At 45.5% G+C, this 24687-nt stretch overlaps 1 protein-coding gene across 1 annotated transcript in view; it reads left to right on the top strand.

The window, feature by feature from the left end:
* CDH13 (cadherin 13) overlaps nt 1–24687 on the top strand; it is an 840526-nt gene that overhangs the window by 150932 nt on the left and 664907 nt on the right. Inside the window, exon 4 of the mRNA XM_036275129.1 lies at nt 1830–2038. Coding sequence (XP_036131022.1) covers nt 1830–2038 — 209 coding nt within the window. The remainder of the gene's footprint in view (nt 1–1829; nt 2039–24687) is intronic.

Below are 24687 nucleotides of genomic sequence, written 5' to 3'. Positions count from 1 at the left end.
TACTTATTCCATTTGTGTTGGCCATTATCGTTACGGCTAATATGATTATTACCACCATAAGAATTATCTTCCTAGGAAAGAGGGATCAGCGAGTCCATCAGAAATTTATATTGCTTCCAGAGTGTACTTGGACCTATGGAGATGCCCCAAAAGGCACATTGGAAAGTTTCTAGTAGCAATATTTAAGAGATTTAAACTGGAAATAGCCAAGATGCCCATCAGCAATAGAATGGATGAATAAACTCGGCATAGCCACACACTAGAATACAATGGCGTGATTAGGATAAACAGCTCTGCCTTGCAGCCACAGGGTCGAATTTTAGAAACATAATGTTGAGTGAAAGAAGCCAGACACAAAAGAACACAATCTGCATTATTCCATGTGTACCGAGTGCAAATACAGGTCATGCTCATCTATGATGTTAGAAGTCCGTATAGTACAGCTGCCAGGGAGGACGGGAGGGACCGAGGGGACTCGTCATATTTTGTGTCTGGGTCCAGGTGCTGGGCCCATATATGTGCCCACTTTGTGAAAGTGTATTGAGACGTGCATTCTGACTTGTGTACTTCTCTGTGTCTATGCCATGACTCAGTGAAAGGTTTACTGAGCAAATCTGTTCAGCAGAGAGCTCAGAAAACAAGCGAGGGGAGGGGAGTAGTTCATGCGGTTCTCCGCTCACGCTCAAGGGACTTGGCCGTCTACTGAGGACACAGACGGGCAAACGCATGCTCAGACAACGGATTGTGGTAGCTTTGGTAATGGAATCATGTGCCAGGTACAGGTACACCACAGATGGGGGCCTGGCCAGCTGTCACAACCGCTGCTCACGGCAATGCCTCTGTGCTCCGCGTGGTCCCAATGAGACGGCTGCTTTTCCCTGTTCCTTCTTGCACTTGACTTAGCCATGTAGCTGTAGGGATCAGCCCACTTCTATCCAGCTGCTGCCTTAACTTGGTCCAGGCATCATTGATGCAACACGGAACCACCTGGTTTCCTTGGCTTCTCCTGTTCTTCTCCAAACCACTCTCTAGAACCCAGAGCTACTCAATAAGAATCTTTGGATTGGGTCCCGTGTGATTTTGATGCATCCCTGCCCGTGGGAAGCCCTGCTCTACCCTGGAACCAGAACATGCAACTGACCTTGACCCCGTCAACACTAAAAACAGTCCAAGCACACTAATTTAGTGCTGTTTCCCAACTGGTCTCTAAAGGACACGTTGAGCTTCATTCCCAGCCTTTCCAGTATCCCCCACATCTTTGTCCCATTTCAAACGTGCCTCTGACCAAAGGGCACCAAATCTGTTCTCTTTCTCGGAGTCTGCTTTGTTCTGTTACCATCATTCCCGTGCCTTTGAATAACTGGGAGCGCCTCCACCTTCCTGGGGGCTTCCCCCTCTTCTGCTCATCTTCAAGACCCAGCTCAAATAGGGCCTCCATGGAGCTGTCCCTCAAGGCTCCTGAGCAATCTAGTTCTGCCACAGTGCTCATCTATGCAGGATTAGAGCTCATCCCTAACTTCACTGGGTACTTGACCCACTGCACTCAAGGGCCAGGACATGGTCCTGTTTGTCTCTACATTCTCATTACTCAGCACCTGCCTGGTTCATGGGAGGTGAGCAAGGATGTTTCTTGATGGAGCGAAGACCTTCAACATGATCAAAGTCATGGGGGCACCAAAGGGGATTGCTGTGGGATAAGGGGCCGCATTGGTGGATCTGGGGTGGGAAGTGATAATTCACATTCAATGGTCAGAGGTAGCGTCAGGACTAAGCTGCCTAACCTATTCACACTCTTTCTGTTTCTCTTTGTTTGGTTTGGTTTACTCCAGTGAACTTTAGTGACTGTAAGGGAAATGACAAGCTGCACTATGAGGTCTCAAGCCCATACTTCAAGGTGAACAATGACGGTGGCTTAGTCGCCCTGAGAAACATCACTGCGGTGGGCAAGACTCTGTTCGTCCACGCCCGGACCCCCCATGCGGAGGACATGGCGGAAATCGTGATTGTCGGCGGGAAAGACGTCCAGGGCTCCATGCAGGTAACACAGATGTTTGGGACAAGTGGGTCCAAGGGGGGACTTGAGGTCTGTATGTTTTCTGTGGGAGATGAGTATTTGGTTTAGTATTGGCCAAGATTCTTTTGTTGGTATGTATGACAGGAACCCAACTCCAAATGGTGGGAGGCTGTGGGGATGGAAATTGTGGGCTCATGTAAGTATATTTCTGAGATAGCTTGGCCTTTAGGCATGGCTGTGGACCAGTTCCCAGAGGCAAACAGCAGCGCTGATTCTTAACTCATCCGGTGGTTCCATGTCCTTCTGTTGACTTTACTCTTAGACGGTCACTTCCCTCCCTGCTTCCCACTGTGGAGGTCTCAGTCGCGCCACTTTGTCCTCCCAGTCTGAAGTCACCCGAGACCATCTCTTCCTGATACTGCCCACAAAAGCTTGAAGTCAAATCTCATTGGCTCTCATTAGATCCTGCACCCATCCCTGACACAATCACGGTGTCCCCTGGGTCGTGATGCTCTGCTCTGGTTGGCTGAGTCTGAGTCACACGCCTTGTCCTGAAGCCAGAGTGGCATTAGCCTCACCTAAAATATATAGACTGAGAGAGAAAGAGGGCTACTCATTCAAGTACATTAGAATCCTATTATCCAAGGAAGCAGAATGGATGTTAGGCAGGCACGAGCCCGTGGCCCACCGGAGCTGTCCAGCAGGACAGCCAGTGCATCCGGCAGGCTCCCTCGCCCGACTGCTTTTGCACCCGCACACCCGTGAGGAGTGCCGGGAGCTGCCCTGGAGGCTTCCTGCGGCGTTGCACTGACTTTTGCTGCAATAGACTTACCTACTTCTCCACCGGGAGCTCAGAGACCCAATGGCTTCTTGATTAGAGAAAGGGAAGACACACAGCAAGACCCTGGCAAAATGACAATAGCAATGAAGCACCCTCCGCGCGGGGCAGCCCTTTCTCCTACCTGTGGGCCCGGTGTTGCCCAGCGTTTCAAAGCCTGTGATTCTCACTGCCTTTTCCATCTGCCACATTTTCCATGAGTTATCTGCTAATTTTGTTCGGTGATGGAGTGTGGATGGAGGGGTAAACAGGTTCCACAGCTGGGGAGCAGAGACGGTACCGCTGGCAATACGCGTGCTGTTTACCCTGTGACCTTGAGAGAATCATGTCCCTTCCTTATCTGCAGGCCAGAGGGGTTCAATTGTCTGGGATGGCAAAGAAGGGTCATGAGCACGGCTCCACTGTGCCACCACACCCAAGGCAAATGACTCGTCACCCCTGGCTTGACCGGAGAGTCTTTCCCAATATAGTGCTCCTGGAAGCAGCCCTCCATTGATCACTTAGAGATGTTTCTGGATATGGAATCTATCTGCCACTCCTGCACTGGACAGACTCCACAATTCTCCTTCATTTCTGTGAATCTGTGAGTTAAGTGTGGAGCTTCAGGTAGAAATGAATCCACAGCGTGCCACTGATGTTTTCACAGAAAGCGGAGTCTTGGTGAATGGATACCCACTGGTACCACAAAAGCAAGGTTTTCTCGTCCTTAGCCGTGGTCATTTTCACAGCGTCTCACTAACTCATGATATAAGTGACAGAAAATACATAAAGTAGCAGCATTGCCAGGTCATGCTGCACCAAGTGCTCCTTGGGAACAAGCAAACGGTACGGAGAGTCACATACGGGGGTTGCACGTGGGGTGCGATGTATTTAGATGTCAAATTGTTCTTCCTGATAGGGGGCTCCTCTTTAAATCCCGAAAAGAAAATGGAATGTACTTAGCTTAAAGCAGAGCAGAAGGGATCCTGGGCACTTCTCTGAACACAGTCCACCTTGACAGGCTGAGGGGTCAGCGTTTGATACCAAGAGACTCAGCTTTGGAGAGCTGGTCTCTCGAGTCCCAGAAAGACCCCCTCGGGAGGCAAAGCCCTCGGAGCCCAGCCGTTGCTCGGTTGCTGCTGCCGAGTTCTCTTGGCTGTTTGCTCTCATATCGCCGCTGAGCTGTTCGGTTTGCCCAACTCTGGCAGAACAGGGAGCTCATCTCCCCTCTCCAGTCATGTTACAAGGTTTGAAAATAAGCCCAGATGCATCCATAATCAAGCCCCCCCCCCCAAAAAAAAAGGAAAGAAAAGGGTAGGAAAACAAAACTGCCATCGGAAGAATTCCCGTGAGAAGGGTGCAGCCAATCAGAGACATTCAGTTGGTATTTCTGAGACCCTACTGTGTGCAGCCCAGCGGATCGGTCGCTAGAGGGGAAATCCGCGCCCATGCAAGTCAGCCCAGCTCCTGGTCAGAGAGGAAAACGGGGTGTGTCTGTCGATTGCATTCCGGAGGCAGAAGTGACAGTCCGTGTGACCTCGGAGAGGAGAGAGCAGGGGCCCTGAGCTGGGGCGACAGCCAGTGCTGTCAGGCGTTCACCGTGGGCCAGCTGCTCACGGGCCGCGGCCTGGGACTCGTTTAATCTCCCAGCCCACCTCTGAGGCCTGTGCTGCTGCCCTCATTTTACACATGGGCGGAACTGAGGCACCAAGAGGCAAGTGAGAACTATATTATTTAGTGGGACTCTTACATGTGTGCATCTCAGTGTGTACTTTTACATGCGTTCTTTCCCTCCTACCTTGCTGTGGGGCTGCTGACGTTACCCCTTTCCTGGAGATGTGAGAACTGGGCCAACATCCTCTAGCTTGAAAGGGACAGAAATGGGACTGAGCTCCTGACTTTTCTGTCCAAATCCCCATTTTCCTTTTGGCCACATTGCGGATCAGGCGGCTGTGCCATCTGGGTGGCTGGGGCTACTGTCCATTGGTCAAGAGATGAGAACCTAAGGAAGGGCCATGCTTCCACATCCAGATGATTCTAAACTGTCTAGCCTAGGAGGATGGACCAGACCAGTCAGGCTTGGATGTGTTGAGTTGGTGGATCCTGGTGACATCTCGAAAGAGGTGTCCAGGGGACAGGAAGGAATACGGGGCCGGATCTTGGGGTAAACATTCCTGGGAAGAACAGCAAAGGGGAAGGGCTTTGGCTTTGGTCTGGAACTGAAGTGCGTTCCAATGGGTGCTCTACCACCTATGAGCATGTGACCTTGGACACGTCACTCAACTCTCTAAACCTCAACATCCTCCTCTATGAAACAGGGGTAAGAATAATACCTACATCATAGAATCATTGCATTGGGCACAGCACCAGACACCAGATAACCCATCAGCAGTATCATTTTTGAACCTCTAGAGACAGGATAAGGAACTGAAGGTGGTATTCTCACTGAGGACAGAGAGTGGGGGCAGGAGGAGAAAGTGGAGCCTAAAAGAAAGAAGAAGAAAGAGGGGAGAGTAAAGGGGAGAGGGGAGGGGAGGGGAGGGGAGGGGAGGGGAGGGGAGAGAACTTCTCAGAGAGGACAGCGGCTCACCCAGCACAAACAGAACAGGAGTGACATGAGAGAGGTCCCCGTGATCTAAGTCTTTGAGATAAATGCGATCCCCGTGAAGGACTGCTTGGCGGCAGTAACTGAGCTGTGCTCCCCAGTAAAAGGATGTGTCCCTGTTCTCTTTCACCAGCTACCTGCGACCTCCTTTCATCCGGAAAGTCTATCATCTGAATCTGTGTAGTCTGATTGTTAATGGTTTAATCATAGACTCTCAAGCTATTGCTACCTTTCTAATGGGCTGCCCAGATGCTACCACCTGCCTGAGCTTTGTAAGATCACCCTAGGTCTGAGTTGGGGGAGGGAGCAGCTTAATCCCCATCCTTTGATAGGTGAAAAGGGGTTGTCATGGAGAGGGCAGGGCAAACCATGTGTGCACGAAGCTGTGTTCTAGCCTAAGGAGGTAATGGTGAACCCAACTCACATCTCACATAGGTCTGAACAGAACTGTGGCTTGTCTCCACCAATTCTGCTGTCCCTTGCTGCCTGACAGATGAGCAGGAAGTCAGCAGAATGTGTAATGACTCATAATTAACTAATTAATTAATTAACTCGTTCATTTGCCTTATGCATAGCTCTTCAAAGCTTGCATCGAAAAGCTCTGTTTCGTTCCTTATATTCCTTGGGTAGAGATGTTTTTATCTGCTGTGTGACTCACTGACCTCATTTTTCAGCCTGCCCCCACACCCCAAAAAGCACCATTGATTCATTTGTTGATGTATCTGTGTACGTATTTCTGAAAGACATGTGGTTTCCATGACTGTAGACCATGGCAAGGGATTCTGCCATCAGTCAGAGAACCCCATGGAGTCAGGCTGGGAAGTGGGAACTCAGGAGCTCGTAGGAATCACACTGGAGTTGCAGTTTGGAAGCCAAAGAGGCCGTACCTGCCAGGTTCACTGTGAAGTGTGGGAGTCTACACTCTGAGCAACTATAGAATTTAGATCCTGGTGACCCAGGCATCTGAGTCTCACCAACAAAGCAGGGGATGCCCAAGGTAACAGAAGGAAGAGTTGTGGGAACCCACAGGCTGTGGGCATGAGGCTCGCTTTTCTGCTCCCAGACGGGTTATGTCCCAAATGCAAGTCTGATCACTACATTTCTCTGCTCAGCAGGCCCCTGCTTCCTCTTCCACCCACCTGGCCCTTGAGAGTCTGAAGTCTTTCTACATGTCTGAGGGTGTCTTTCACAGTCCAGCCTGGCTGGTCTCTGCAGGCTTCCCTCAAGTCGGGTTCCTTTTCCTCTTTAAGTGGTTTGACCTGCAGAGACGTCACCTCCTCCAAGTCCCTTTCCTGGTGCTGTTCCAAAGGAGGGTCTAGCACCAGGCCTGTTCCGCCAGCCACTTCTGTTTGTGATCATGTATCTAGTTCCTTGTTTAGGTGTTTAAATCCGGGTCCCTGGCAAGACTGCAAGCTCCCTGGAGGCGGGAATAGATCTGTTCCCTTCTGATTGCCTTCCTTCCCTCGTTCCCTGTTCCTTTCCTCCTTCTTCCCTTCCTCCCTCCCTCCTCCCTCCCTCCTCCCTTCCTCCTTCCTTTCTGCTGTGTCCACTGCTCTATTCTGAGCATCCAGCATAGGGCCTGGCATGTAGTTGGTGTTCAGTAAGTGTCTTTAAAATAAATGCATGCATGGATGAGCGACTCCTTTCACACCTCTCCCTATATCCCCCAAACCAAAGCACTTGTGGTTTCTTGAGTTGGCCAAGCTCTCCCTCCGGTTCATGCCGGCTGCCCCTCTGTCTGCATCATCCACCCTCCACGAGGACTCTGGCTGCCCCATGACTGGCACCAACCAGCGTGGCTTTCCTTCTGCACCTGCCAGGATTTCCTTTCTTCAGGGACAGCTCTCTGACTGCCCCTTGGCTACTTAGCTGTTTTTCCATCCATGATCCTCATAGAACCTTGCCTGGCTCCCTCCATCATAGCACTGAACTTGAACTGATGTATTTGTGCGGCTCCCATCTCAAGTCTGAGCTCCTGAACTCGGGGACCTGGCTGCCACACAGGGAGGCTAAGAACACTTAGCCAGACACCCGGGAATGATTCCCAGGGCTGTACTGACCACCTCTGCTCTAGTGATCTGAGCTGTGAAATGGGTTCATAATAGCATCGACTTCACAGATAGGTTGCAAGGATTAAATAAGTCAACATATGCAAAACATTTAGAACAGTGCTCAGCACAAGGCAAATAAAAATGCCAGTTGTTTCTCATCATTGTATCGTCAAAGCGAGACCTAGAATAAGACGCAGCGAGTGAACCAGGCACACTGAAGATGACCCAGTCCTTCACCCCTTCTCTGTCTGACCACATTTCATCACCCCACAACCATTCTCATTGCTCAGATGCCCACTTTATGTAAAACCCTGACGAAACTTCCAGGAGAGGATTCTTTCTTTCTGCAGGTCCACTTAATAAACGCCCAAAGACTTGGCAGTATTTCAAAGTTAATTATGAACAATTTACACTTCTTAACGGGAAGTCAGTACATGGTGTACCGACTGCTCTCTTAATCAAGTTGGTTAAATTAAATGCAAATATATGTATATAGTCCCCCCCTTATTGTCATTTTAAAATCCCTGAAGAAAAAAGAAAATGAACAGAGCAAGTTATGACAGAACCTGAAAAAGCTAAATTTAAGGCTTGTTTATCTTGGCTGATCATCATCACTGTAAACACGCCATTTAAAAGACATGATTTTGGCTCCTACTCCAGTTTCAAGAATCAGGATGGAAATAATTCCAAAAGCTAAACTAAAAGGAGCAATTAGAGAAGCAACAACTTGGGAGAAACAGTTGTTTTTGTTTGGAAGGTTTTACATAAAAATATCAAACGTGGCATCCATAGCTCAGAAGCTAATATCAATTCTGCTGCTAATTATGTATCTTGACCCTTAGGGGGATTGGCGCTCTTAATGCCACTGATTCTGAGCCTCGGGGGTTCATCTGCTAAGTACCTCTGGGAAGCGGTGGGCCTGGAGACTCCAGGTCAGCATCTGGATACCCCCTGCTACTGTGTGTGTGCGAGCTCTGGGCATTGAGCTGAGTTTTTGTAGATGATACATATTATTTTGTTTTTTATCCTCACCCAAGGATAGTTTTCCATTTATCTTCAGACAGAGTGGGAGGGAGGGGGAGAGAGATAGAGAGAGAAATGTTGATGTGAGAGGGACACATTGAATGGTTGTCTCCTGCACGATGCTGACCGGGGCCGGGGACAAACTGCAACCGAATACATGGCCTTGACCGGAATCAAACCCATGACTCATTGGTCTGCAGGCCGATGCTCTAACCACTGAGCAAAACTGGCCAGGGCTTGTAGATGATATTAAGGGAGATCTGGAGTGACCCAAATTGGAATCTAATTACACACTTAGCACTTACCAGTTGCATGGTACTAAAAAGTCACCCAACTCCTTTGAGGATCAGTTTTTATCTGTACAATGGCGGTAATACTCCAGTCTTGCCCAGATGCCAGAATGGGGTACTCAGATTTTTAAAAAATATATTGTCCCTCACCAGTGCTAACATAGGATTAGCAAAAAAATCACATCAACAGATGAATGACTAAAGATGTTGACTATTACTCAGCAATGGAGTAATACTCAGTAATAACAAAACAAAACAAAAAAGATTGATATCTGGTCATCGGCAACAACATGGGGAAACCTAGGGGATTATGCTAAGGGATGTAAGTCCGGCAGAGAAAGACAAATTCTGTGTGATCTCACTTACCGATGGAATCTAAAACAATCCAGACAAATGAACACACAAAACAAAAACAGACTCAGAGATATAGAGAACCATCCTTTTTTCTTAACTGAAATACCCAGGGAGTTGTATTATGCCCTCTCTCTCTTTTTTTTCATCTTTTCTGATCTCACACATCCTAGACAAAAATATTTTTGCACATTTGTTATGGAGATAAACTCCAATTTGCATCAGCCTTGAACCAACCCTTTGAATCACCTCCATTTGTTTTGGTCATTATGTCATCTCACCTCCAAGGTGCCTGTCACACAGCTTGCAGGTGACGTGACTTCATCCATTTAAAGCCTCCGCAGGAATGAGAGCGATCAGCTCCCAGTGTAATTAATTGTCTTGTCTCCAGATCTTATCACATTGACTGGGAGTGGCCTGGAGTCTGTCGAGCTGGTCAATGGTATCGACCTGGCTCACGTGAAATATGTTTTACAACCATCGCAGTGGAGAGCCCGTCTGTGCTTTGGATGTGCCTGTAAAACAATGAGGAGTTGAACGCGGCGGATGCTTAACATGCACCAATTTAACAAGTGTGATCATTTCAAAACTCGGGGAAGCACCACTCTTCATGGTAAAAGCCTCCCAAGTTACTATTAAGGAAAATTGGTCTCCATTTAACTGTCACACAAAATAGGGAAAATATATATCTCAAATATCATGGTACAGATCCGAAAATTGGGCCTGGAGTAGGGTATTAGGCTGTTATGTTTTGACACACGCCGAAATTATTATGTTTATGATTCTTGGCTCCAGGATACTATTTAAATATAGATTTAATAAATCCTTAGATTCATTAATTTAAGTAGATAACAGATTGTTTTGTGGATCAGAATCTAATAAAACTAAATTCTGAAGATTAATTTGACTTGAAATGCTTGGGGAAAAAGAACTGATCCCATACCCCATCAAAAGTCTAGATAACTAAAACCAGCCCCCCCGCCCCAAGGGTTGCAGAAACTCAACATTTCATGTTTGCAGAGAATAACCAAAAGAAAAAAATAATGTAAACCACATATGTAATTTTAAGTTTCCATATAGTAACATTAAAAAGACAAATGAAATCCACTTTAATAATATACATTTTTAACTATATATTTGTATATAACATATATATGTATTATATATCTTATACTCCACACACATACATACACCCAATATATACATATTGGATTAAATTTCATAGATATACTCTCTGTATATTTATATATTTTAAATTTAACCCAATGTATATACAGGGTGGGGAAAAGTAGGTTTACAGTTGTTCATATGGAAATAATGTAATAATTAATAAATAAGTATTTCTGTGTTTCACAGACAATTATAAATGTACTTTTGCCCCACCCTGTATATGACTGAGCACAACGCTTAAAAAGTAGGAGAATATAGATTATTAAAACACAGAAAGTTGGTTAGAGCGTTGTCCCAATAAGGTAAGGTTACAGGTTCGATCCCCAGTCAGGGGATCTCTCTCTCTCCCCCTCCCTCTCCCTCGCCCTCCCCCCTCCCCCTCTCTCCCTCTCTCCCTCTCTCTCCCCTTCCCTCCTTCCCTTTCTGGAGAAACTTGTCTCTTGAAGCCATGCATTTGGTTCAGGGGGCATGTATTATATCTTTGTCTGTTTTATGAGGTGAACAGTTTTCATAACTCACGTATTCAGAATAATTATTTCTGTTCTCTAACTTCAACTCTAGAGCCCACCTGTTTGTTAAAGTTATGCCAGCTTAAGAGGTTTTTATTTGCCACTGCATGTAATTATTAGCTACAGATATTTGGCTGAAAGGGTCTTAGATACCTGGCCTGTGAGAGGAAGTAGTGTATCTTACCCTTTCATGATGTACATGGTCGTGGCAGGGTCTTGGTTTTAACACTGTGCTCTGAATAAATAATATTTTTTGACTATCCTTCTCCCTGACACATACTAGGTGGAGAAAAAGTAGATTTACAGTCACGAGTCCACAAAATGCAAAGTTTATTCTTGTATTACTTTTTAATTAATTATTGTATTGCTTTCCATACAAACAACTGTAAACCTGCTTTTGCACTATATATATGTAATTTCTCTAAGATATTATGTTAAGAAGTAATCAATGTGAACATTATGAATGAAATGATATTTACATTCTTTTTATACTGAGTCCTTGCAGTCCAGTGTATATTTCACTCATGCAGCACATCTCAATGTAGATAAGCCACATTTTAAGTGCTCAATAGCCCCAGGTGTCAGATGGCTACCTTCGGGACAGGACTGCCCTGGCGTCCTATGGAAGGGTTACATGTTTCGACAGACACATGGACAGCGTCGTTCCCCGAGCGCCCAGCGTGCGCGAGGGCATCGTTAGGTGCTCTCTCACACGTGTCCATTCTCCGATCCCCGGAGCCAACCTGTGCCGCTGGTACCCTGGCTCCCACTTTGCAGATGCAGCAGCAGCTCCGGCTGGGAGAGGCTGTGTAATCCAGCCAATGGCACTGCCTGTCTGCAGGGGCAGCGCTGGGGGTCCTGCTGGTGCTATGCAGTCACTGCTGTTTCAGTAACACCACTGACATTTACAACACAACCAGCGCCTTCCCATTGTCCTGGAAACACTATAAAATGACAGAGGGAAAGAAAAAGTGGTTAGAAATTTAAAAAAATAATAATAAATGCAGAACTGAGCAAAATGCCTCAAGAAATTTTAGGTATGGGCAAGTCCTATGTAGTCAGGACACTTTTTCAAAAATTTTCCTCTGACTAGAATCTTTGGAGAAAGAACTTCATGGAAACAGCATGAGGTTTCCAAGTGCCAGTGTCTCTCAGGCCATCCGTGTCGTTATTCCAGACCTTATCTTATTCATCTTTATAGTCTCACAGTATAGGCAAAGTGCCTCACTTTATATTTTTAAAAATAAAATTAAAATTGTACGTTCCTATGCATTGTTTGGATTTAACACTGCCTTGAAGCAGATGGTGCTGTTCCTTTATTGATTTTATTTTTTATTTTTTTTTAATCCTCACCCGAGGATATTTTTCTATTTATCTTCAGATAGAGTGGGAGGGAGGGAGAGAGAGAAAGAGAGAGAAAAACATCAAAATGAGAGGGACACAGTGACTGATTGCCTCCCTCACAACCACAACCAGGGCCGGGGATGAACTGCAGCCGAGGTCCGAGCCCTTGACTGGAATCAAACCCATGACTCATTGGTCTGCGGGCCGGTGCTCTAACCCCTGAGCAAAACCAGCCAGGGCAATGAAGCTATTCCTTAACAGAAGTCAAGAGGTGGCTCTCGGGTCCCAGAGCTGGTCAGGTAGCTGCCTCGGTATGTAAATCCACAGGATTCCCAAGGTCCAGTGTTCTGTCCACAGCTGGCTTTGCAACAGCTGCTGGGGGCTTGCCGAGTAAGAAGAATCTCATCGCACGATCGGACGTGATGTTCACTCAGTGTCTTTGATGGCATGTGATAATGTGACACAGTGCACGCCTTTCTGGGTTTCTGATATGCTTCTAACCTCCTACCTTTTATTATTACCATGCATCAAGTGCAAGTGAATTCTAAGTATAAATACTGAAGTGTTAACCTGGTCTTAAAAACCCCCTCTTATATCTGGCGTGTGGAAATACTTGGCCACAATGGGCTCTGCCAGTTAGTGGGGCTGTTCTTATTAGAGATGAAATAACGTAAAAAATGTCGAAGTGATTAGAAAGTAAAGAAACTGAGTGATCACCCTGAAGACAGTGTATGCAGGTGGGCAAGCCCTGTGTTGCTATGGCACTTTCCAAATACTTTCCTCCTGAACAGAACCTTTGGGAACAGAACCTCAAAATATCACAAGATTTCCGAATGTCAGTTGTCTCCTAGACTATTCTGTAAAAGTCTGGTTCTCATTTCTGACGAAACAAAGAAAAAAACTCCAGTAATAATAGAGCACAGTTATTTATTTACTTTGAAATTTTATTTATTTATTTATTTATTTATTTATTTATTTATTTATTTATAGATCAATTTGTGTTCCATCCATCCATGCATTCATTGGTTGCTTCTTGCATGTGCCCTGACCCGGGATCAAACCTGCAAACTTGATGTAGGAGAACAATGCTCTAACCAGCCCGGCCAGGGCCAGAACATGATCTTTGATACAGACCATGAAGGTCTCCATTTAGTTCTTTGGTCTCGATACTCGAAAGTTAGGTAGCAAAGGAAAAGGGAGAGGATGTACCATGGATTCAGTCCTCCTCCAAACGGCACATGAGTCAGTCAAATTACATGGTCTTCACCCAGACTTTTAAGGCAGAAGTTTGAGCATTCGGAGGAAAAAAAAAGCAAAGAAGAGGAGCATGTCCCCAGCCAACCATGTCCTCTAATCCACCCACACTGGGTGGATCTGTGCCTATGTCCTCCTGGGGTCCACATCAGGACTGATATTTTTATTTGCCGAATTGCTTCTATCTTTTTTAATATGAGAACAGGTAGTAACAATCAAAAAGCAAACATTGTGTGTGGTCATCAAAGTATGACGCTTTCTTTAACAGAAGACAGACTTGGTTAGCACTTGCTCTTCTTTCTCTAGCGTACAAAGAAAGATCAATTCTCCAATAAAAAAGTACTGTAAGTAATATCCCACATACCATTTTAGGATTTGACATATCAATGGACTTACCCATAGGCAGAGAACATTTTAAATGCTAACAAAGATGACGTCTTCATGCTCTTGGCAATTCCCACTCTCCAAAGACTAGTGAGCACAACCAGTTGGGGAGGCCTTTAAAAGGAGAAAGAGCTTCCCTTGGGATAGAGTCATATCAATAGTTGAGGGCTGCTCAAGGTCAATTGAACTCAAAAAATTTGAGGCTGTTCTCCAAGCAATAGTTTCAAAAGATCCTTGATTGAGAAGCAGCTCTAGTTGGAGGGAGCTTATTGCTCTGACCCCACTGACCCCGAGATTTCTCCCCAGCCTTCTTACAATTCAGAAAGGGAAGTGTGGCATCTTCCCTCTTGTTCTTTTTCTCGTCCACCAATAAAAGTGGGCCTGAGATGCAAGAGGGTGATTTTCCTCCCCTTGATGTCTACACAGTTTCTCCTGCCTCCAGCTATTTATGGAAATCAGATGGTTCCTTCAATTTTCAATCATTTTGCAGAAAAACCTTTTGACAAAAGGTTGGCATGGTCAACCAACCCGTTCATCATCTCAGGCAATTTAGGCTTCTATTGACAGCAACCACAACTCCCTTCCTTTGAAGTTACAAAGCTATAAACAATGGTAGTTCTCCAAGCCATCCAAGAAGGGCCTGAGTGACTATAACCAGGCTTTTCCTGCAGCTCCCATTCTGCCTATCACGCTCACGCCAAATGTCTGTGGATGCTACTATGCCTGCCTTCCTTCCTTCCTTCCTTCCTTCCTTCCTTCCTTCCTTCCTTCCTCCCTCCCTCCCTCCCTCCCTCCCTCCCTCCCTCCCTCCCTCCCTCCCTTCCTTCCTTCCTTCCTTCCTTCCTTCCTTCCTTCCTTCCTTCCTTCCTTTGCCTCTACTGTTGGAGTTAAGACCACTGGTCTGGACGCACGGGTTTCTTCCTTCCATTGCCCATTCTCACAAATCCCAGTTAACACAGACGACTGAAAAGTGACTGATTTTTTATTCCAAAACTCTTATCTAATTTAGACCTTGTGAGCCAAGCCTACCCCCTAGGAATACGACCATCAGTCTTATTTGCCTGGTTTTCCTGGAATTTCCTCTTTCACCTAGGCCTTTGGAAAATATTTCTAAAGTAGGAAAGAAGAAAGTAAAAAAGAGGACTCAGAAACTGAATCAAAGACAAAACAGAAGTGCTAATAAATAATAATTCCCCCTATATTTTTGTCTAATTCTACACCAATCTGACAGTTTAGGTGTTGGGTATTAGGTAAAGTAAAATTATATTCTCTGTAAGGGTAGGGGTGTGACTGACTTGTTTATTGCTTTAAATCTAGCACTTAACATAATACCTGTCACTGAATGCTTATTGAATGACTCAACAAATGTCAGAGATGGAATGAATATTGATGTTAAGAATGCTGATCATAGCCAACATTTATTCAGCTCAAGCTCAGTGCCAGGTACCACTCAAATCCTTATGTTAGGTCATTTGATCTTTATAGCAACTCTGTGAAATAGCACTATTATCTTCATTTTACCGATGAATTAAGTAAGACATGGAAAAAACGTGTGACTTGCCCATAATCAAACAACTACACAGAATATTTCAGAGGCATGCTTTGTACTCAGACGCACCAAAAAAGCATTTAACAAAATATCTTATTCCTTTTCTTTTAATCAAGACAGAGAAATATGAGTTGGACATTAGTAAAGTAGATTCAGGTGGATAAAAGTGAAGATACGGAGACTTATTTTTAGTTTTTGACTTTCACAGCTCTGGGATCCTCATTGCATGATAGACTCAAGATTCAAAAAGAACTCAAATATTTATAAGGATGGGCTGAAATTAGTCAGGTAGTATCAATAGATATAGATGGTAAGCTTCACCTATGGGAAAAGAGTTTCTGAGAAACAGGATGAGGGTGCCAGGGCAAGGACTTGGTTGATGAGGCGTTCACTCTCACGAAAGGGCAGCAACTCTCTACACGTGTTCCTGCCCTTGTTGCTACTCAGTAATTATTCATCCTCAATTTATCGCTCATTGCCTTGAGCACCACTCCAAGACTTTCCATTTTACTTAAGCAATAAACTCTACCCTGCTGCCTACAATTTTCTGCAGCTAGCCTTGCATTTCTCTTTGCTGAAAAGTGTGTAGCATCCAACTGGAGCTCCCCCAATTCCCTCTTCCCTCTCTGCCCCTTCCCATCTTTCCCTCCCCTCTCAAAGGAAGACCCTCTTCCTTTCTGATATCTCTCTTCATTTGAGCTCTTCAACCCACTGCTTTCTGCTTCTGTTTTCATCATGGGCACCTTCTTTCTCTCTTCTATTTTCAGTTGTTTCCTCCTCTCTGAATCCTGCCCTCTGCCTTCAGACATGCTCAACTTTGCCGGTTAAAACACATTTCCGTAGAGCTACTTGACCCTCCCATCGCTGTCCACTGCTTCGCTGGGCTTCAGAAAGGCCAAGTCTCCACTCAACATCTCTCCTGAATCACAAGCTCACCCCCTTCTCCTCCAAAATGGGGCTTCCAACCTCAATCTTTTGCTAAAATTGCTCTCTTTGGAAGGTCATGGAAACTGAATAGCTGATTTCCTTAAACTGTTGTTGAGTCCCGAGCCCACTTGAATTCTCTGAAGCATTTGGCAACTTATTTTTAACTTTTGTCTGAGATCAAACTCATAGGATGTAAAATTTATCATTTTAACTGAACACATCAATGTCATTTAAAACATTTGATGATGTGTAACCATCGCCTCTCTCTTATTCCAAAATATTTTCATCAACCCCCTCGCCAAAAAAAAACCCAAAACCTCATAACCATTAAGCATTCAATCCCCCTAGTCCCTGGCAACCAAAGATCTGCATTCTGTTCTGAGAGTTCACCTATTCTGGATATTTCATATACATGGAATTTAGTAATAAATGGTCTTTTGTGACTGGCTTCTTCACTTAGCATAATGTCTTTAAGGTTCATCCACCCCATTATAGCCTGTATCACTACTTCATTTCTTTTTATGGCTGAATAACATTACTTTGTATAGATAGTCTATAATTTATCTGTTCACCCACTGATGGCCATTGGTCTCTTTCTCTGTCTTGGCTATTGTGAATGGTGCTGCTACAAATCTGCATGTACGTGTATTTGTTTAAGTACTAGTCTTCAGTTCTTCTGTATGTATGCCTAAAAGTTGAATTGCTAGGTCATATGGGAATTCTATGTTTAATTGTTTTCCCCCACTGCTAAATCATTTTATATTCCTTCCAGAGCATTGGATAATTTTGAAATGCCTCTTAAAATGCTCTCTCCCCATTGCCTTCAAGAACCCTCCACAACCCTCGTTCTCCCACCCTCTGTACATGGCATCCTCGTACGTGTCTCTCCCATAGCTCCTCTCCCTACGATTCTACCATTGGAGGTGTTCTTCAGAGGTCTGTCTTGATCATCCTCTGACGTTTTCTATCGTTCTGAGCATTCTCATCCAAACGAGTGGCTTTAGCTAGCCCCTCTCTAGGAGGTCTTCATTACATAGCTCCATTTCTGACCTTGGGTTCTTCCTAGCTACCTGCCTGTAGCATCTCTGCCGGGATATCTTACTTGCTTCTCAATGGTGTGTGTGTGTGTGTGTGTGTGTGTGTGTGTGTATCATACTCCCTCCTTTCCTTTATTTCTTTTGTTCTCCTTCATTCTCATTCTTTATTTCCCATATGGTCTTAACCTTTATACTCTTCTTTGTTATAATATCCGCAGCTGGTTTAGCCATCATGTTTTCTTACGTGGCCTATGACAGGGCCTTATGAATATCATCTCTCTCTGTTTTTAAAAATATGCTTTTATTGATTTTTGAGAGAGAGAGGAAGGGAGAGATAGAACCATCCATGTGGGAGAGAAACATCAATCGGATTTGAGCCCGAAACTCGGGTATGTGCCCTGACCAGGAATCGAACCGGGACCTCTGAGACCATGGGATGACATTCAATCCACTGAGCCACAGTGGCTGGGCTGAATGTCATCTCTCTTAAATGTGCCTTTATCTTTCTTTCAGATCCAATATACATGCCTATTGCTGCTCAATTGTCTTTCCCCCAAAATAGCTGGAATCACACCAGGTCCTATTCAAAGGCTACAAGTGCCTTTTTATATCCACTGAGCAACATTCAAATTGACCCCAAACTTTCTCTGTCATTTCCCCCCTCACTCATGTGATTCTCCCACCAAAGTATCTTACTTATCCTCAATATCACTAAACATGATGTGGTTTCTTCATATTTGTCTCTCTCAGAGGAGTATACATGGATTACAATAGGCTCGCAGAAATAAAGACCAGATTGGAAGTTATGATATTAGCAGAACCATTGACTTATTATTTAATAATATATATTTTTAGCCAAACAAACACCGATGCCAATAGGTTAACCCAATACTATGAGGTTTTTTGTTTTGTTTGTTTGTTGTTGTTTTTTTCTTTTTTGGAGATTTGTAATTGATCATGGTGGAAATAATGCTGTAATGAAACATAGCTTGCAAGTCTTAGAAATTACATAATTTCCAATGACGGCATATGGGAGGCCCTATAACATGGATCTTATTAAGATGCTCATGCCCTGGCCGGTTTGGGTCAGCGGTTAGAGCATCAGCCTGCAGTCCTGAGAGACCCGGGTTCGGTTCCCGCTAAGGGCATGTACCTTGGTTGCAGTTTGTCCCCGGCCCTGGTCGGTCGTGCGGGTGGCAGCCACTCGATGTGTCCCTTTCACATCGATGTCTCTCTCTCTCTGTTCCTCTCTCTCCCTCCCACTCTACCTGAACAAAAAATGTCCTCGAGTGAGGATAAAAAAAAAAAAAGATGCTCAGAACCCTTTACAAACATGCTGAGGTTACCACAGAGTGAGATCTCCCAGGAAATCTCGGCTGTTGACCACAACAGCCAGATGTGTGCCTCATTCTCCATACCATCCGACGTAGCTCTCGGCAGGACTTGTAGTGCCTAGCACATGTTCTTGTTATCTCATTAGGGATGCAGTATTCAGATTCCCAAGAGAAACAAAGACCCAAAGTTGGATAGGTTCCCCTGAGTGATACTACTTTGTTTGTCTTATTTATTTGACTATTGCTTCTTTGGCCAATGATTTAATTTTTTTGTTAACTGTGTCCTTGTTGATGCTAATGTACTCCTGTCATATGGAAATGAGAATAATGCAGATATTGTAAAAAAAAAAAAAAAAAAAAAAAAAAACAGGAAAATGGTTAGATAAATGAGGAGCATAAATGATTTATTGAGAAATAATTCAAGAAGCTAACTATCATGTGTGTTCTCTGCTTACTTTACGAATGATCCATGTGCCAACTCTGTACAATTTAATGTTTATCTCTAGAAACCTTTACCACAATGAGCAAGAAGTAGTAAATACCTCGTTATCCATCCAGAGTACTTAATGATACATTATTTTCTGTTATAAAACCTTGTGGTTTCTGAACACATTGTTATAAATCCAAACTGCCAACATACCTTTGGCAGGAAAAAGCACAGCATCCTATAGAAATAAAATGCAAGATTAACAATTCAAGTTGATATATTTTCATCTTTCCATGAATTCTTCTACACATGGCAGAAAACTATAATCCATACTTTTAATAGAATATATGCTATGAAGACCCATAAAACATTTAAGGACATTTAGAAAAGCAAAAATGAAATTTCAGATATAAAACCTTAAATAAGAACACTGGAAAGGACAGACCATCAGCAATGATTAATAAAAGAGACATTTTATAAAATATTATTTGGGGAAGTAAATAGGTTGTATACATTGGGCCAACATCTAAAGATTTCCTGGTTTTTCTTTCCACATAAGACAACCTAGTGGGAAAGGCTAAGAAGTCAGGCATTTAATGGCTAAGCCGCTGGAGTCAAATTTCCTGAGTTCAAGTCCCAGCTCTGGAATTCATGAGCCTTATGATTTGTGACAAATTCTTTTTATCTTTTTAAGACTTAACTTTTTCTATCTGCGAAATGGGAATAAAAGTAGGACTGACCTCCTGAAGTGAGTATGAGACTTGAGCCCCGGCCAGTTTGGCTCAGCAGTTAGAGCGTCGGCCCCTGGATCAGAGAGTCCTGGGTTTGGTTCCCGCTAGAGGCACATACTTCGGTTGCAGTTTGTCTCCAGCCCCGGTTGGGGTCGTGTGGGTGGCATCTACTTGATGTGTCTCTCTCACATCGATGTTTCTCTCTCTCTCTTCCTCCTTTTCTTCCTCCTCTATCTGAAGATAAATGCAAAAATGTCCTTGGGTGAGGATGAAATAAATTAAATAAATAAATAAATAAATAAATAAATAGACTTGAATGAAATCATGCATGTGAGGTTCTTAGAATCATGCCTGGCACATGGTAAGTACTAACCACTATTAACTGTTAAAGAGAATGACCATAGACTCTGTCTTAATATGGTCTCACTGCCGCAATGCCCAGGGCAGGGAATTCTGGCTTTAGCTGTAACTTACTATAGGAACTAAACAGATGCCATGTGCTTAATATGGAGGCTCAGCAGGTGGCATGAGGACCCCATTTTTCTTTCTCTACTTTCTATGCACCTTTATTCATTCATTCATTCATTCATTCATTCATTCATTTTTATCCTCACCCGAGGACATTTTTGCATTCATCTTCAGATAGAGCAAGAGGGAGAGAGCGAGGAAGAGAGAGAAACATTGACGTGAGAGAAACACATTGACTGGCTGTCACCCACACGACCCAACCAGGGCCGGGGACAAACTGCAACCGAAGTATGTGCCCTTAGCGGGAACCAAACCCAGGTCTCTCTGGACCAAGGGTCGGTGCTCTAACCGCTGAGCCAAACTGGCCAGGGCTGCATCCACATTGTTAGACAGTGTCTCTCCTGGGTATTGGAAGACACACGAGTGTTAGGAGAATGCGGACAGAATCTGTTCTCAGTGAAATGATTTGCGAAGGTGAGGTGGGTGATGCAGAAGAATCACATGAGGACCGGGTAATGTAAACAGATAAATACTCCGATTAACACCAAAGATAATTAGACCTGAATCTTCTTGAGAGCTGACCCCGTTCATTTCAAACCTCTAGAGATAAAATCGCCTTCCACCCCAGAAGCCGAAGAGGACAGGAGTTGAGAGCAGGGTGTGAGTCAGCATACGTGTATTTTAGATGCCACAGAGAAAGAAAATCCCACCACTTATATTGAGCACGGCTGTTCCTTCACCTCAACTGTGAGAAGAAGCATCCCTAATGTTGACAGACTTAAAATGGGGTCAGGGCAATCACACCAAAATAACTTTCAAAGAGTCGATCTCAGATTATTATGGCTCACAAGCCACTTTACTTTTATTTTATTTATTTTTTATTTTTTTGCATTTATCTTCAGATAGAGCGGGAGGGAGAGTGGGAGGAAGAGAGAGAGAGAGAGAAACATCAATGTGAGAGAGATACATGAAGTGGTGGCCACCCACAAGACCCCAACCAGGGCTGGGGACAAACCACCGAACCTGGACTCTGGTCTGCGGACTGACGCTCTAACCGCTGAGCCAAACCAGCCAGGGCGCAACTTTACTTTTAAAAGGAAGAATTCTTTTTAACTCCAGGAACTCTGTATTGTGTTAAAAATGCAAAATTATTCAACCATGAATGATTCATTAAATAATATTTTTCATGCTAAATGTAAACTTCGTCTGTTGCATTTTTGTGAATTAAGAGCAGTGTGCGGTGTGACTTTGGCCACTCCCCCTTTTCAGATCCCTCTGACGATTTTTTTCATCTTTATCGTGTATTATAGAAAAATCAGGTTCCGCTTCATTTCTCAAATAAGGAGGCCTGTGGGGCAAAGCCTCTGCTGTATTCAGTCTTTTTTCTCGTGTAAATCTCTGTCCTTCCCTGATTGTCTGCTCTTTTTGTGTTTCAAGTGTGGATGTCAAATCATTTATTTCTCTTTCTCCCAATGTGTGTGTTTTTGTGACATCACACCTTACAGGGGTGTCCTTTGTTCCGACAAGTGCTCTTGTCAGCGTAGTACCATGTGCTGAAGGACGGCTGGGGTGGAGGGCTGGCTGCCCAGGGCCAGGGCGGGGGTCTCGGGAGCCAGGCTCCTCTCCTGAGCCCCTCAGACCAGGCGCAGAGAAGGTAATCATGCATTTCCATGATAATGATGTTCTTGTGTAAGTGTTGTCTGCAGAAATGGAATTGGACATGCAGGAAAGAACAGCAACAACCAGAAGTTCTTACCTAGCACACTGCAAACTAGCAAGCTTTTGAAGTCAGCATCCGGGATGGTCCTAAGAGCAAATGTGCAGTCAGAGAAAAAGAAGTACCGCTGATGCACACTGACCTCAGAGAAACGGTCTGTGATGAGATTATCTCTCTCCAGGACTCTGATAAAGCTTTGGAAGGCTGCTTCTTTCTTTCTTTTCTTTTTTCAAAAAAATGTTTTGTTTTGTTTTTCCTTTACTGATTTGAGAGAGAGAGGAAGGGAGAAGGAGAGAGAGATAGAAACATCGAGGAGAGAGAACATCAATTGGCCGCCTCCTGCATGCCCCCCACTGGGGATCGGGCCCACAACCTGGGCATGTGCCCTGACTGGGAATCGAACCGGTGACCTCTTGGTGCAGGGGTCGTCGTTCAACCACTGAGCCACACCAGCCAGACAAGGCTGTTTTCTTGCTTTAGTTGGCTCCCTCCACCCCAACACCTGATAGCACCTCTTGGAGGTCCTGTTGCTTGGAGTGCACCTGCCTTAATTTGGGTTCCCAGGAAAACAAAGCCTGAGACAATGACTAGAGTGCAGGGTCTTCATCTGGGAGGCAGTCCCCAGAAGCAGAAGTGGGTGAAGGGGAGAGTGGGACAGGGAAAGAGAACAAGCCAATCAAAAGGTATAATATCGCTTCTGAAGGCAACCGGATCGTGTCTTCAGTTCTCCCAGTGCCTCTGAGGACCCGGCGGAATGGCAGGTCCCCCAGAGTCATCCACCTGAGAGATGGAGCCTCTGGAGTCTTCATCCACAGGCTCCCTATTCCCCAGGGAGGGTCATAGACTCCTCGGTAGAATGACGTGAGCTTAGGGGGTGGCCCTGGGACAGCCAGGTGAGTCTGTGCTCACCAAAAACTGCCCGGCACAGCTGCCGCTGAAATCGGAGGTGGCCGAGAGGCTGTGACCCGGGCGCGAGCCCAGATGCCTGCTCCCGCTCAGGAAGCCCCTACTCTCCAGCGATGTCGTCACTCAGAGTGGGCACAGGACAGGTTGGACACCAGTGTGGTTTGAGCCAGGCTGTTTTATGGCAAGTCAGCCAGAGGACAGGCTGAGGGGGCTGACTGTCTTCACCTGCAGCGCAGCGTGGAGACATACTGCTCACCCCCTGCGCAGAGAGCTGTGACTTAACTCACTGCAACCTCCTTATTTCACCATCTTTCTGAATCTAAGCCTTTTGCCCTTCAAAATCGAAAGAGGCTGTGGGTTCAGCAGCTCCCGAGTCTTGCTCTGGCAGCTGATCTCCTCTGGCTTATCACTGTTCTTTACTCTGGTAAACACTCATTTTAATATGAGCGAGAGGACGCTGATGCCTTTTCTCTGCCACCACGTCGATGGACTGAACTGGAGAAAACGGAGCCTTTGACCCAGACATGTAATCCCTTTCAAAAAAACGATGTTCTGTCATCAAACACATAAATCCCAATTCCTAAAATTCTACCACCCTTTTAAAAATATAGAGGTGCATTGATTTTTTTAGAGAGAGAGGAAAGGAGAGGGAGCTAGAGAGAAACATCCATGTGAGAGTGAAACCCACTGGCTTCCGCCTGCCCCCGCCCCCACGGGGAACAAGACCAAAACCCAGGCATGCGCCCTGGCTGGGAACGGAACCGGCAACCTTTCGGTGTGCAGGGCGACACCTCCCGAACTGAGCCACACCAGCCAGGGCAAATCCCAGCATTTACTTATACGGGAACAAAACCTGACTTCACTCTGAAGGGCAGGCCTCCTGTGAAAAGAAGCAAAGTGCAGAGGAAGAGAAGTATGAAGGGCTTTCTGACTTCCCGGAGCCCGCACTCTGAGCCAGGGACGTTGCTGAGGACTGTCCCTGTACTAACTGGTGTGATGTCATCTAATTCACAGGAGAGGCCCGCGCGGCCACGGGGTGGGGAGAGGTTAAGTGATGTGCCGATAGCTCGTAACTTGGAAGTCGTGAAACTGCCGGGAAGCTCTGGGCTCGGGTCTGAATCCAGAGCCCACACTTTTCCCAAACCCCACGCAAATAATGACGCGATGCAAAGGGCTTATCTCAACCTGCCTTCCCTCTTCACAGCCAGCTGGGATCCCCAGGTCCTGACCGCACACGGCTGTCCTCTCCTGTGTCGCACACTGGCTTGAGTTGTCTCTGGGGACCTCCTTTTATTGTCACCTGCACAGTCTCCTCCACCGTGGACCGCTTGCCTAATAACCATCCCTCCCTCTCACTGTGAGCCGTGTGTCCCTTCCACCAAGGTGCTTACCCTCCGAAGCTGGTGACTCGCATTCCTACACTCCCCAGCACTCGGGGGGCACCTGGTACATCTTCTTTGGCAGAGTGCAGGCAAGGATGACTAGGTGGATCCGTGTATCAGTCTCTGTTTCACACACGAGAAACCTCACCGTGACTTCTCTGACACTGAGAGTCTTGCCCAAAGGCCCACCACCCAGTGAAGAATGCAAGAAGAACTCACGTTCCCAGTCTCCAGTCCCGTGTGTTTCCCACCCCTGAGCATGCGCCATCTGTCCACAGCCTGCACACTCTAATAACACCACCTGGGGGCAGCCCAAGAGGGAGCTCCAGGGGTGGACCACGAAGGCCCCACACCAGGGCCCAAGGAGACCGTAACGAGGTGGGCAGACATTCTGTGT

The sequence above is a fragment of the Molossus molossus genome, unplaced genomic scaffold (genome assembly GCF_014108415.1).
Source record: "Molossus molossus isolate mMolMol1 unplaced genomic scaffold, mMolMol1.p scaffold_m16_p_21, whole genome shotgun sequence".
Classification (NCBI taxonomy): Eukaryota; Metazoa; Chordata; class Mammalia; order Chiroptera; family Molossidae; genus Molossus; species Molossus molossus.
The sequence above is the reverse complement of the archived record's forward strand: the minus strand, read 5'-3'. Positions and strand labels throughout refer to the sequence as shown.